This window comes from Emys orbicularis, chromosome 3 (assembly GCF_028017835.1).
Source record: "Emys orbicularis isolate rEmyOrb1 chromosome 3, rEmyOrb1.hap1, whole genome shotgun sequence".
In the NCBI taxonomy this organism is placed as follows: Eukaryota; Metazoa; Chordata; order Testudines; family Emydidae; genus Emys; species Emys orbicularis.
Window position 1 is genome coordinate 195,188,138 of NC_088685.1, and position 15,193 is coordinate 195,203,330.

General features: G+C 44.8%; 1 protein-coding gene across 1 annotated transcript in view; it reads left to right on the plus strand.

Annotated features, from left to right (window-relative positions):
• The window catches only part of REL (REL proto-oncogene, NF-kB subunit), a 64,066-nt gene that overhangs the window by 3,101 nt on the left and 45,772 nt on the right, over positions 1 to 15,193 (plus strand). Inside the window, exons 2-3 of the mRNA XM_065401490.1 lie at positions 1,255 to 1,304; positions 5,510 to 5,665. Coding sequence (XP_065257562.1) covers positions 1,255 to 1,304; positions 5,510 to 5,665 — 206 coding nt within the window. The remainder of the gene's footprint in view (positions 1 to 1,254; positions 1,305 to 5,509; positions 5,666 to 15,193) is intronic.

Here is a 15,193-nt window from a genome sequence, read left to right on the forward strand (position 1 = left end):
CGAACTCCACAGAGCTCTTCTTCATGTCTGAGAGCAAGTCTATACTACAAAATTAGGTTGATGTAAGGTCTTGTCTACACTACAGAATTTTGTTGACTCTGCAGCTGTTGGATCTGCTGAGTATATAGGGAGAAGAGGCTTGCCAGTCGCAGCTTTGCACCAGCCGTAGGAATTTCAGTACCTATGGGCTGATTGCTAGTTGCATGCAGAAGAAGGGACACAAAAGGGACATGCTGCAATGTCATGCTAAAATCAAGGAGCAGATGCAGGCATACCAGAAGGCAAGGGAGGCCAATCGTCGCTCTGGTGCAGTGCCGAAGACACGCTGCTTCTATAAGGAACTGCATATCATCCTCAGCGGCAACCCTACCTCCATCACCAAGAGCCTTGTGGATATTTTAGGGGGACTGGAGGCACAGCCAGTGGACTCAATCACAATGAAGTGATGGATGAGGAGGTGGAGCTGGAGGACAATATGGAGCACATGGCAAGGTCATCCAGTGGTGCGGCGAGTCAGGACCTTTTTCCACTCTGCAAGGGTCTAGCCAGTCCCAGCGCTCCAGCTTTGGTGCACAGGATGCAGGAGATGGGAGCTCCAGTAAGTGCTCATTTTGCTTTGATACTGCATGGTGAGAGGAGATTGAGCTGTCATGTACTTTGTTATATGGTAGAGGAGGGATAAGGGACAGAAATTAACAACAGAGCCTGTCCATCTACTCAGTGGGGCCATGGCGGAAAAGTTTGTTAATGTATGTCTCTATAATCCTCCATAGTGATCTCTAGGAAACTTTCCTGTAGGTATTCTGCAATCCTCTGCCAAAGGTTCCTTGGGAGATCTGCCTTGATTGTCCCCCCACTGTAGGCAATTATTTCTGCAGGGACCATAGTAACACACAGGCGAGCGGCATATGGAACCGATCTGAAACTACACACATGCAGGAGATGCTCCCTTGCATCCTGGGTTACCCTTAGGAGTGAGATATCGAGTTCGATTACCCTAGCCTGTGGAAAAGGGTACCAATATTCAGAATAGGCTCCCTAGCCACTTATAGTAACTTCATTCGCAAACCACCCTTTGTCCCTTCCTCCCCTTACCCACCCCCTCTCTCCCCACAAACTCATCATAATTGGGACTTGTGGCAACCTGTGTGCTAGCCAAGGGACAGTGAGAAAGAGGTATGTGTAACTTTTGTGATTCACAGCAGTGAGCACAATCACAACACTGTCTGTTCATTGTTTCTTTGCCTTCTGCAGATGTGCCCTTGAGAACACATTCCTTCACACCGGCGGAGTGCCTCCATCAGGTAAGGCAGTGACCCAGGAGGAGTAAGGAGGATATGTTTCACAAGATGCTACAGTCAACAGATGCAGCACAGAGTGAAACAAGAGCATGGAGGGAGATAATTAATGAAAGACTGAGGCTGGATAGCCAGGAAAGGACACAGGGGCAGGAGCTGATGATAAAGCTCCTTGAAGACCAGACAGAGATGTTGAAGTCCGTCATTAACCTGCAATTGCAGCAAATCTGTGCCCAACTCCCCCTCCAGCCACTACAGAACTCTGGTCCCTGCCCTCCCCAAACTCCCCCACAGCATTCCTCGCATGTTCCCAGTTCCTCACAGTACCCATGCACTCCACACCTAGGGAAAGGTTTCCTAATGAAAGCTGTAGTTACACCCAGCTGTGAGATCCCTAACTGCGAGACTCTTCTTCTTTCTCATGTCACCTGTTTGACCAAAAGTTTGTGTTTGATCCTGTTATTAAACTTGAGTCTTTGAAATTAAATGAGTCTTTATTTGTGAAATACATACATCGCTCAGTGCTAATATTGAAACACATTGGCTATAGTGAGGACTATTTGCTCCTTGCAATTAATGCCCAAGAAGCAAGTACCACAGGAGTAATTCATGGTGGCAAGTAAACATTGTCTGGCAGAATGCATCACATACGGACATATTACTGGGAATAATTGTCAAAATGGTCCTTCAAAGCCTCTCTGATTCAAATAGCCTCCCACTGTGCCCCTCTAATTGCCCTTTTATCTGGCTGCTCAAAATCAGCAGCCAGCCGATCAGCCTCAGCAGCCCACCCCTGAGAAAAGTTTTTCCCCTTCAATTCGCAAATATGGAGAGTACAGCAGGCCACAATGACCATCAGAATATTTTCCTCATTGAGGTCTAACTGGCCAAAAAGACAGTGCCAGCGACCTTTCAGTGAGCCAAAGGCACATTCAGTGGTCATTTGGCACCTGCTGAGCATATTGTTGAAGCACCCCTTACTGCTGTCTGGGTTCCCAGTGTAAGGATTTATGAGCCCCGGGAGTAAGGGGTATATGGGGTCTCCCAGGATTACTATGGGCATTTGCACATTCCCCAATGGAATCCTCTGATCTGAAAAGAAAGTCCCAGCATGCAGTTTTCTGTGCAATTCAGTGCTCTGAAAGAGGAGTGCATCATGCACCTTCCCTGACCACCCTGCATTGATGTCAGTGAAACTGCCCCAGTGATCCACCAGAGCCTGCAAGACCATAGGGAAGTAGCCTTTTTGGTTGATGTACTCCATTACAAGATGGTCTGGGCCAAAATTGGGATATGCATCCCATCTATCACCCCGTCACAGCTAGGGAATCCCATTTCCTAAAAGCAATCAATTATTTCCTAGACATTACCGAGTCACAATCCTTCATAGCAGGAGGCGATTAATCATAGAATCATAGACTCATAGAAGATTAGGGTTGGAAGAGACCTCAGGAGGTCATCTAGTCCAATCCCCTGCTCAAAGCAGGACCAACACCATCTAAATCATCCCAGCCAGGGCTTTGTCAAGCCTACCTTAAAAACCTCTAAGGCTGAAGATTCCACCACCTCCCTAGGTAACCCATTCCAGTGCTTCACCACCCTCCTAATGAAATAGTGTTTCCTAATATTCAACCTAGACCTCCCCCACTGCAACTTGAGACCATTGCTCCTTGTTCTGTCATCTGCCATCACTGAGAACAGCCGAGCTCCATCCTCTTTGGAACCCCCCTTCAGGTAGTTGAAGGCTAATCCCCCATCACTCTTCTCTTCTGCAGATTAAACAAGCCCAGTTCCCTCAGCCTCTCTTTGTAAATCATGTGCCCCAGCCCCCTGATCATTTTTGTTGCCTTCCACTGGACTTTCTCCAATTTGTCCACATCCTTTCTGTAGTGGGGGAACCAAAACTGGACACAATACTCCAGGTATGGCCTCACCAGTGCCGAATAGAGGGGAATAATCACTTCCCTCGATCTACTGGCAATGCTCCTACTAATACAGCCCAATATGCCATTGGCCTTCTTGGCAACAAGGGCACACTGCTGACTCGTATCCAGCTTCTCATCCACTGTAATCCCCAGGTCCTTTTCTGCAGAACTGCTGCTTAGCCAGTCAGTCCCCAGCCTGTAGCAGTGCATGGGATTCTTCTGTACTAAGTGCAGGACTCTGCACTTGTCCTTGTTGCAGACTTGCACTACCACAACCCCCATGGTGTACTTTCCAACTCCAAACTGATTCGTGACTGACCGGTAGCAGTCTGGAGTTGCCAGCTTCCACACAGCGATCACTACTCAGGTTACCACAGTGAAGGCAGCTCTCATTCTGGTGTCCTTGTGCCGCAGTTCTGGGGCGAGCTCCGCACACAGTTCCAGAAAGGTTACTTTGCGCATCTGAAAGTTCTGCAACCACCACTTTTCATCCCATACATGCATCAAAATGCAATCCCACCACTCAGTGCTTGTTTCCCGAGCCCAGTACCAACGGTTCACCATGGCAAGCTGTTCTGTGAATGCCAGCAGCAATCCTGAATTATTTGTTTCCATGGCAGACAGCAGGGCAGGCATCACCGATTCACTCTGTTTTGCAGCTCATAAAATACTGCAGGACCAGCCGCATTGTGTTCATAATTCTCATCACCACAGTGGTCAGCAGCTCAGGATGCATGCTGTCAGGCAGAGATGGTGGATGCACACTTTACAAGGGCTGTTGAAAAACAGCACGAAACAAAGTAGGAACTACGAAGCCCATGGAATGAGATAGAAATAACTGCATCATAGGATGGTGAGTACATCCCCATGATGCACTGCAATCTGTTCCCAGAGTTCCCAGCAGCAGAAAGTGACAGAGGGTGGGGAGTTGCACTGTGGGATAGATACTCATGATGCAACACTCTCTCTGCTGATGCAAGAGCAATGACTGTGGACACATACATCTGATACAAGGAGCGTTGTGTGGACATGCTCCACGATGTTATTAAAGCAACTTATGATTGTCAACAAAACTTAAGTCAACTTAACTCTGTAGTGTAGACCCAGGCTGAGAAAGGTACGCAGTGTCACAGCTAACTACAAGGTGGAACAGATTGTTAAGCATAATAAGTTAACACATACTGCAAGAGGCCATTCAAGGTGAAGTGGGCAGTTAACTCCTCTGTAGTCATAAGATAAAGGAGGGTTAGTGGGTTAAAGATTGTTGTAATGAACCATAAATCCAGTGTATTTATTGAGTCCATGATTTCTAGTGTCTAGCTAAGTTATAGGTCAGCTATGGAGTGATCATTTTGTCATAGTGTTCACCCACGGATGATATGGTGTTTTTGTTTTTTATCATTTTTCTGCATTCGAGAGCATAGTGACTGGTTTCACCCACATAGTTGTTATTGGAGCACTTAGTGCACTGGATAAGGAACAACACGTTGTGATAGGCATGTGTAGGACCCTTGAATCTTGAAAGGTGTGGTGCGGAGGATGGGTACTGAGCAGTGGAGATATGTTGCAGGTTTTGCATCTGTTGTTATGGGAAGGTCTGGTGCTGCTTTGAGTTGGTGTGTCCTGGTCTGTGTGGAGCTTGCTTCTGATGTTGAGCTTGGGGGAATTGTTTGAAGGCCAGAAGAGGGGGGTTGGGAAATATTTCTTTCAGGATGTGGTCCCCATCGTGGATTGGTACTGTTGACTTATACCCTATATGGGCTCCAGCGTGGAGTGATAGGTGACAACTATGGCCATGCAGTCATTGGATTTTTTCCCCTCCTGTATTAAAGCATGTACTCTTGGGGTATTTGGGTGGCCCATTCCGTGATGCGATCTTCTTCTCTGGTGGTGTGTCCTTGTTTTCTAAAGGTGGTTTTAAGTGTGTTAAGGTGTGTATCCCAAACTTTCTCATCAAAGCATATTATGTGGTATTTGAGTGTCTGACTGTAGAAAATGGATTTTTTTTGGTGTATTTCGGGTGCTTTCTTGGATCTGTGAAGGTAAGTGTACTGATCCGTGGGTTTCTTATATATAGTTGTCTGTAGGGTTCCATTGCTGAATCTAACTGTGGTGTCCAGGAAGTTGATGCTGATGTGGAAGTGTTCTAGAGAGAATTTGAGAACTGGGTGGTGGTTGTAGAAGTTGTGGTGGAAATCTGTGAGGGAATTAAGGTCTTCTATCCATTGATGTAACGCAGGTATATCATTGGTTTTTTGGTACATTTGTCCAGAAATTCTTCCTCAGTTGTGGCCCATGAAGATGTTGGCATACTGGGGAGCCATCCTAGGACCCATGGCTATTCCCATGATTTGGACAAAGCGTTTGTTACTGAATGTAAAATTGTTATGGGTGAAGATGAAATGGATGAGTTTGGCAATGTGTTTGGGGTGGATTACCGGAGTATTGGCAATTGTCTTGTAGATATTTGAGGCAGGCAGTGATGCCCTCATGGTGAGTGATGTTGGTGTATAGGGAGGTGACATCCATGGTGGCAAGGATGGTGTTCCGAGGGAGGTTGTTAGTGTTGTGAAGTTTCTGGAGGATATTTGTTGTGTCGTGGAGGAAACTGGCCATTTGCGTGGTGAGTGGTTTGAAGATGGTTTTTGAGTCCTGATAGTCCTTCAGTAAGAGTGCTGTGGCCAGATATGATGGATCTGCCTGGGTTCCCTTGTTTGTGTATCTTGGGAAGCATGTAGAAGTTCTCTGAGGTGGGTTTGTGGGGGATGAGCTTGTGGAGATTCTCTTGGAGTTGTTGGGGAAGGACTTCATGATACCCTTAAATTCCTAGGTGAATTGTGGGAGTGGAGTCTTCTTGGAGTTTTTTATAGTAGGTGGTGTTGGAGAGCTGATGGTTGGCCTCATTGATATAGCCGTCATGGTTGAGGACTATGATGGCACCCCCCTATGTCTTTTGGTTTGGTCACTATCTCGTGGTTGGATTTCAGGGACTGATTAGCTGTCCTCTCAGTGGTGGAGAGCTAGTGGTCGATGTGATGTTTGTTAAGGATTTCACAGTCAATTTTTCCCCCGAAGCAATCAATGTAATGACTAAGGATACGATTCTGTCATGCAGGTCATGGATTCTGTGACTTTCTGGGACCTCCATGATTTCTTTTGGGGCAGGGCCTGCCAAAACAGCTGGACAGTGACCAGGCCTGGGGCTGCCACAATAGCTAGCAGCCAAAACAGCTGGCTGCATTCGGCCCCTGGGCCACCGGAGTAGCAGCCAGCCCCGGAGCAGTGGCCCCGGAACAGCTGGCTGGTGATTAGCCCTGGGGCTGCCAAACAGCTGACCAGGGGCCAGGCCCGGGTGCGCCGGAGCAGTGGTCCCTGGCCTGCCAGTGCAGCGGCCAGGGTTGAGTCAGCCCCTCTGGGGCAGGAGCAGCAGCAGTCAGCCCCTGCCCCAGGAGCAGTGGCAGGGCTGGAACAGCTGCAAACCCCAGCAGTGCTCTGTTTGTCCTTCCCCCCCAGGGTATTTTTAGTAAAAGTCAGGGATAGGTCATGGGCTTCTGTGAAGTTTTGTTTATTGCTCACGACCTGTCCCTGACTTTTACTAAAAAAAACTCGTGACAGAATCTTAACCTTAATAATGATCAAGTGTGTGGCTTCATCATTATGCTTCCAAATTAACTCTCTCAGAAAAATGATAAAAGACACAAACACTTTTCACAAAGCAATCACTCTATATTTGACCTCTCAGTCCTGTCCTCAAAAGAAACCTGCACAACACTTTCAAAAGACAAGTCTGAGAGCTTAAATTCATAACTTAGCTAGACACTAGAAATCATGGACTCACTAAATACACTGGATTCATGGTTCATTACAACAATCTATAACCCAGTAACCCTCCTTTATCCTATGACTGCAGAGGTGTTAACTGTCCACTTCATTTTAAATGATCTCTCGCAACATGTTAATTCCTTATGCTTAACAATCTGTTCCATCTTGTATTTAGCTGTGACACTCTGAGTACCTTTTTCAGACCTGAAAAAGAGCTCTGTGGAGCTTGAAAGCTTGTCTCTTTCACCAGCAGAAGTTGGTCCAATAAAAGAGATTACCTCATCCACCTGGTCACTCTTATTTCAGTTTGAGTGATGTATTCTGTGTTTAGTTTAAACCCATTCCTAATTGACTCAAGCTAATTGAGTATAAGCCACCACTCACTTTTTTGCAGTTTAACTACATTGATTTTAAATTACATTTTTAGTTAAAGTGGTGTGACCGCATATAGACAAGCCCATAGTCTTTTATTCCTTCTACTTCTCATTTCCTCTCTTTCTGTGTCCTCCCAGGTTAGTAGGAGACAAGTCCTGAAGTCCTCTCAGGCAAAATCCTCATTGATCAAGTATAACAGGCTGCTATAAAACATAATTATCAGTGGTAACTTAACTGAAACTGCTGTTGTCACTTCCCCATGTCTCACACTTCTAACAATAGTGAATCATAAGATGTCAAGCACTTCTGATTAAGTGTTTTTTATAAATAAATGCTGGACTTTAGAATCACAGTCACCACAGTTGATTTACTGCTATGGGAAGCTGTTAATTTGTCTTTTTAAAAAATGTTTAGCTCTTACCATAAGCACAAGGCAAGAGCTATCCAGCTATGAACTGGGCTAGCAATTTTAGATGGAGTCTTTATCATCTTCTGTGTTACAAGCCTTTTCATCATCTTTGTAGCCACTTTGGGCCTGATCCAAAGCCCATTTGTTCAGCAGCCTTTCAATGACTTCCTGGTCTCCAGCTAACTTTTCTGGTCACAGTTATTGTACCAGAGGCTTCCTTAGTGGGTCCCCTAGAAAGGGCACCATCAGCCATCCCTGGGCACTCTTTGTGGGGAGAAGACCCCTGGACACACCCGTCTCTGCTTTACCCAACAAATTCCTTTCCCTACCTTTTGGAGAGGCAAGAAACCACCCAAGAATGACCAGCTGTCAGAAGCAGATGCAGTGAACAGATTTTATGGGACCCTGGTGGAAAACATTAGATTTTCATATGCTTTGAAAAAATATTTTTAGATAGTGACCATTAGGAGACATTGTATCAAGAAGCCAGGGACACAACACTAGTATGAAATCACAGGCACTCGGTGGAGTTGCATCAAGTAGCCATAAAGAAAAAGAGCTCTTATGATGGCAAGGACAAGCTCAGAGACAAGCAGGCATTTATACCATAAGCTCCTCACTTGAGTTCCTGCTCCCTTTGCCTCTAGTACTGGAAACTTTAATGCTTACCGTCTGACACTACAAGCTGAAACTGCTGTAATGGAAAATTCTGGCTAGCAGGTGCCTGGTCTCATCTCCATTTACTAACTAGTTCAACAAGTCAGTCTCCAGCAATCCTGGCCTTGCTTGCAGCCCAGGGTCTCATTTGACACTAATTGGATGTGCTGCTTAGGCATCAACCATTTCACTAGGTGTAGTTAATTTTCACTATATGTGCACTCCAAGGGCCCCTTACACAGGATCAGTTCTAGGGCCAGGGGAGCAGGACAGTCACCCTGGGCTGTGGGCACCGACTTCCAGGAGGCACTCATACTGTTGTGTCACATTTAAAAAAAAAAAAAGTTTTATTTGTTCTGCTGATTTGTCAGGTTTTTTTTTTTTTTTTTTTTTTTTGGCCATTCCTGCCCTCACAGTAGGCAGCTATCTGCTTTGACTCCAACTTTCCAGGCACCACCATCACCATCCATCTGGGTCTTGTCTAATTACTCCTTTTCTCTGTTGGCCTGTTTTTTCTCTCTCTCATGGTGGTAGGTATTCCCCTTTCCTTTACTTCCTGTACTCAGCTTACTTAAACAAGCTAGCAATGGTAATTTGTCCTTCCTCTGTCTCCACTATCATAGGCTAACTATGCAGATCTACGTTTTTGCCTGGCTAAATCCCTCACAGAAAAAAGATACAGTTCACTTCCCCTGTCTCGCAACTTGCTGCTTATTATCCTCAGTGAGTCAGCTCCCAGGCACATGGAACAGCTGCTATTGTTATATAAGGAGGAGGGTGTCAGCCTCCATCTTGGAAAGTGAGGTTCAGAACCGCAGGGGATAAAATGGATTGTAGCAGGCTCCAGCTTATGACAGACTCTCATGGCTGTGTTTTGTAATATTCAAATAAAAATAATACAATTGTTTAATACCAACTCTACCTAACTAAATAAGAACAATACACTGAGTGAGAGAAAGGTGTGTCCACTTCCCCAATTAACTGCTGAGAAGCCTCCAGTAACCAAAATTAAGCTACAGGTACCCTATCCCCTTCAGTACCCTTGTGTGCTTAGTTCCCAATGTGGGGGAGCTCTTCTCCCAGTGAATAGATATTGACGGTTTGGCTGGAGCACATTCTTCTTTAAGAAGGAGGGGTTTTTTTTTAAGGGTCAAAAGCTCTTCTTTTCACCTAGGGAGTCAGGCTCAAATTAAGGAAGACTATAACATGGTATGTTACCTAAGGCAGATAATTTTAAATTTAGAGTCTCAGCACTGCATGGCAGGAGTTTTTATCGATGATTTTCACAGACACATTCGGTTTGGTCTTTCATCTCTGAGCATCTTCCCCTATGTCTAGTTTAAGCAGCTGAGAAATCCATGTCTTGAAGACTGTTATGAGGTAAGGGTTAGATTTGTGTAAAACTTTGACAATTTCCTGGGTTTTGACATGCAATGATTTGAACCCCACTGAATTTTGCTTTGAACAAACCCAATATCAGACAGTATTATCATTTTCAGATTGTAAATATCATTCTAATTCTCTCACATTTTGACATTACAGTTGTTTTATCGACCTTTATGAAGTGTCCAAGTAAGGTGTGGGCTACACTTAAAATGCTGCACCAGCACAGCTGCACCACTGTAGCGCTTCAGCAGGGACACTACCTACAATGGGAGGGATTTTCCCATCGACGTAGGTAATCCACCTCCCTGAGGGGTGGTAGAATTGACAGAAGAATTATTCTGTGGCCCTAGCGCTGTCTGCACGGGGACTTAAAATGGGTTTAACAATGCTGCTCAGGGGTATGGATTTTTCACACCCCAACCAACATAGTTAAATTGACCTAATTTTCTAGTGTAGACCAGGCCCCAGTTATAAGTATGTTCCATTCTGCTTTCTGCCTCTCCCTGTCCCTTAACCATGTCAGCTCTTTCTCTAAGTTTTTATACTGCACTTTATTTTCTTTTATTTTTATACTGCACTTTATTTTTTACTGCACTATTTTCACTCCATGCATCTGAAGAAGTGAGGTTTTTTACCCATGAAAGCTTATGCCCAAATAAATCTGTTAGTCTTTAAGGTGCCACCGGACTCCTTGTTGTTTTTGTGGATACAGACTAACACAGCTACCCATCTTATACTGCACTTGTTATATTGTATCTTTGTTCCAAGATTTCTGCTTTAAACCCAATATCATTTGTGTGAGTATTCACCTGCTCCAGCCTATCATCAACTACTCTGACTAGTGTCTTAATCTGGGTAAGGTTTTTGGTTGATGTGGGCTATGTAACTATTATGACTTTGTTTTCTGTGTTCCCCACCTTTTCATCTCTAGGAAATCTACAAGACAGTTGTTATTTTATTAGGCAGAGATGGTACATACTGTATTATAGACTAGAGAGAGTGTGTTCTGGAGATTTTACTTTGATTCTTTCTTAGGGCATGGCTACACTTGTGAGTTACAGTGCATTAAAGGAGCCCCAGGCGCACTAGCTCACTACCCGTCCACACTGGCAAGGCACGTAGAGCGCTCTGGCTCCACAGCTAGAGCGCTCCTGGTACTCCATCTCAGCGAGTAGAATAATGTTTGATGCGCCCCCACTGGAGCGCCCCAGCATCAGTGTGAACAAGGGGTTGAATTATGTGCTCTGATCAGCCTCCGGAAACGTCCCATAATCCCCTTAAGTCAAGTGGCCACTCTTGTCATTGTTTTGGATATGCCCTTTGAAAGGCTGCTTATCTGCTCTGAGACAAAGCAACCATTACTGTGGAATGCTGTGTGTGAGAGAGATGGGAGGGGAGGGGGAAGTCTGCTGCTGTCTGAACTTATAAGATTGCATGCTGATATGCTTTCAGCCCCCCCAAAACCCACTCTCTCTCCCCTCACATACACACAACACACTCCCTGTCACACTCCCCCCTGCCCCCCATTTGAAAAGCACGTTGCAGCCACTTGCATGCTGGGATAGCTACCACAATGCGCTACTCTCTGTGGCCGTTGCAAGAGCTGCTAATGTGGCCACGCCAGTGCGCTGTCAGTGTGGACAGACTACAGCGCTTTCCCTACTGCGCTCTACAAAGGCTGGTTTAACTCAAAGCGCTCTACATCTGCAAGTGTAGCCATGCCCTTAGTTTGTTTTCTTTAGTCTAAAATTAAAGTTGCGCAGATTGAAAGTGTATAGTTGATCTTCTTGTATAGAAAAATTTAACTCTTTATTCTTCCCAGGCATCTGAGAGTGTTGTCCTGTAAGACTCCTGGCACGTCATACCTTTTACTAGGCCTAAGGTAGTGACTTAGAGCAATATGTAAAGCTAAAAACTCTGAGGACATTGTTTACTTCCTTTCAGCATTATTACTGAGCAGAAGGATCTATACGTAGAAATAATGTGCAGCTAAATGGCTATTTATCAAATTGTTCATGTTTATATAAAAGAGAGGCCAGCCACTACATCAGATTACAATGACACATGAACACTTAATTTTTTTCCTACATGTGTTAAATATAATTTTAAAAAGTTAACAGCCATTCAGGAAACTGCCATCTTGACAGTCACCTGATGCAGAGCAAGGCTGAGAAATAGCAGAACTCTTCTATCTTTCATATGCATGACAAAGCAGGGGCTTTCAAAGCTGTTATAAGGAAAGTTCAAATTAACAATGACCAAACAACAAAAACCCAAGCCTTACCTTTACTACAACTTTGAAAGTTCCCTGTTAATAGGAATTACTATTATATTTCATTGTAATACCAGTAGTCTATTAGTACTTTACATAATTAAGAGACAAGGTCCCTGCCTCAGAGTTCATCATTTAAGGACCCAATCCTCTTACCACTGTGACTTCAATGGGACTATCCACAGTAGTAAGTCTTTGCATGCCCAAGCAGTAGTGGGTTATATAGACCCTATGCAATATGAGAGTAGAGAAAGGGTTAATACTGGTCCAAAGAGAGGGAGGAGGTAGGACAGCTGGGCTCAGTTACAGCTTCACTTTAAACAGGCTTTAATTTCAGAGTATATAAAGGTTAGAGCCTGGGCCCATAAGGTATTGAATACATGGACTTTAGGATAAGGCTTGAGGAGATGTTATACAAGGTAAATCACTTCTGAATAAAGGCACAAAGCCTACAATAAAGACTCAGGGCCAGATTCTGGCCCTTTTATGCAGCTCTGGTAATGTGAAGGGGCCACAATATCTTATCTGTATGTGTAGGGGTGAGAGTGGAGTGAGGATGGAAATAGCTCCAGAGCAGGAATAGTGTAGTGCCAATATGAGACCCTATGCTGAATGCTTCACCCCCTAATGTAGGAGTAGACTGGGAACAGGAGCAGGCAGGCACCTCCTGAGAAGCTCAGCACAGAAGTAGGCCCTTGGTGATTCTTGAAGACAGAGAATCAGCTAAGTGAGGTGCCTGGCAGAGGGGGTCTTCCACACAGATGCTAAATAGCTGATGTACAGACAGAGGCTGGGGAACGGGCTGCAATGAAAAGTCACACAATTGACCTGACGGAAGTTTAGCTAGTCTTGTTACTGCCATGGGTTTTCTGTGTTTTTGTTTTTTGTCTTTAAACAACAGTTTTATATTTCTCGCTGAAGTACATAAGCCTGTCGGGAGAAGTGCATTTTAAGGAGGGACCTGCAGGTGGCAAGGACTGAAGCAGGGGTGTCTGGCACTCACACTGGTAAGTAGCGTTAGGGGCACATTTCTGCAGCTGCTTCATATGAGAGTTCTCTCTAGGTTTATACGGCACACAGAATAATGGTGTGTGAGCCCCAATATTTTACTTCTCTTCCCTGACAACAAGTAGGTAGGATTGTTCTTTATATTACGGTAATGCCTAGAGGAATCGACTGAGATTGTAGCCCCATTGTACTAGGCACAGTACATAGTTATATAGTCAGAGGCAGTTCCTGCCCTGAAATACTTACATCTTAAATAAATAATACAGACAAGACGAGGAGAAAGAAAATATTATTCCCATTTTATGGCTAAGAAAGTGCAGCCCAGAGAGATTAAGTAACTGCCTATCTAGTGCCTTAACCACAATGTCATTTTTCTACAGGTTAAGACTTCATTTCTCTCTTCTTGTTCTTCTCTCTCTCTCCCATCCTGAGAAGAGGTAAAGTACCATGTTTTGTCTTGTGTTCAATGTATTTATAGTGTATGTGTGTTATGGGAAGACCATGTTGAGATGGTTCTTGTAGATGTCCGGAAGGTTGTTGGGTTCATTATCAATCCTCAGATATTCTGGAAGCAGTGGCTTCACTGGGAATTTTGTGTGTGAAATGGCTGCAAAATTTGATTCTTCCACTGAGGGGCTGTTCAGGAGACAACAAAACCTTGACAGGTCTTTCTAAGAGGCCTTTGTAACATCATTTTAAGTTATAGACTCTTTTTATATAAATGTTTAAGCACTGTATAGAATATGACAACTAATTGGCGGAGACTGCAAGGCAGGATGCATAGGACAACAGCATTTCTAATTTAATTACAGTTTTCCTTATGGAACTGTCTTTTTTTGAAAAAGCACACCTTACTTATTATGTAAGGTGCAGAGTCAGTGGATACTAAAGCTGCCACATGACATGACCTATGACTAGGGCCAGAAAATAAAGACCAGTCTCTTACTATCCCTTCTGTATCACCAGGGCCGGCTCCAGGCACCAGCTTGACAAGCAGGTGCTTGGGGCGGCCACTCCGGAGAGGGGCGGCAGGTCCAGCTATTCGGCGGCAATTCGGCGGACGGTCCCTCACTCCCGCTCGGAGCGAAGGACCTTCCGCCGAATTGCTGCCGCAGATCGCGATTGCGATCGCGATTGCGGCTTTTTTTTTTTTTTTTTGGCTGCTTGGGGTGGCCAAAACCGTGGAGCCGGCCCAGTGTATCACACCGACTTTCCACAGACTTCAATGACCATATGTAGAGTCCTGCAAATCTGCGGATATCCTCTTTATATCCATGGATATGCGCAGACCATATTTGCAGATTGCGGATCTGAGGCGGATACAAATTTTGTATCCGCACAGGGCTCTAACCATTTGTTAACTGTAATGGGAGTTGCAGGTGCTCAGCACCATTCAAGATCAGCCTAAGGTGTGGCAAATATTGCAGCTTTGCATACACACCCTGTTGTGTTTTGTGGCATCAGGATCAACCAAAAAGTCTTTGCATGTCAAGACCTGAGCTTAGGCCCTCAGATTTCTGTTTTGTTTTGTTTTCCCTACAAAAGTTGAGAACTTGCATCTCGACAGGGAGCTGCATTCCTTACACTGCTCCAGGTGTTTGCAATGTTATTGATATTATCAGCTGCAGCAACTGTAAAATGCAGAACCTGGAGGACCCACATTTGATTTCCACATATAAGTGATGGAAGAACAGTTTATTTTCAAGATGTAGGCCCTTGGTTACTTTGCACATCTGATTCTCAATCCTTCCCATACTGTCAGACCTAGCTTAGGGTACAAACAAGGCTCCACCATCCTGACTATGAACCTTTTTGCAAGTTACTTCATTATGTTTCTATAACACTTTTTTTTTTTTTTTTTAAACAAGAATAGGCTGTTGGCCTATCACTCAACCCCTAACCTGGAGGACCAACAAGCTGCTTTGCATCTGGTCCCTATCTTCTGACCTGTCTGCCTTTGGTGGCTTTACCAGGGCTTAGACCTCCTGCTGGCCTAGCCATCAGGATCACTGGAACATTGAAGCCTTCCCAGTCTGTCCCC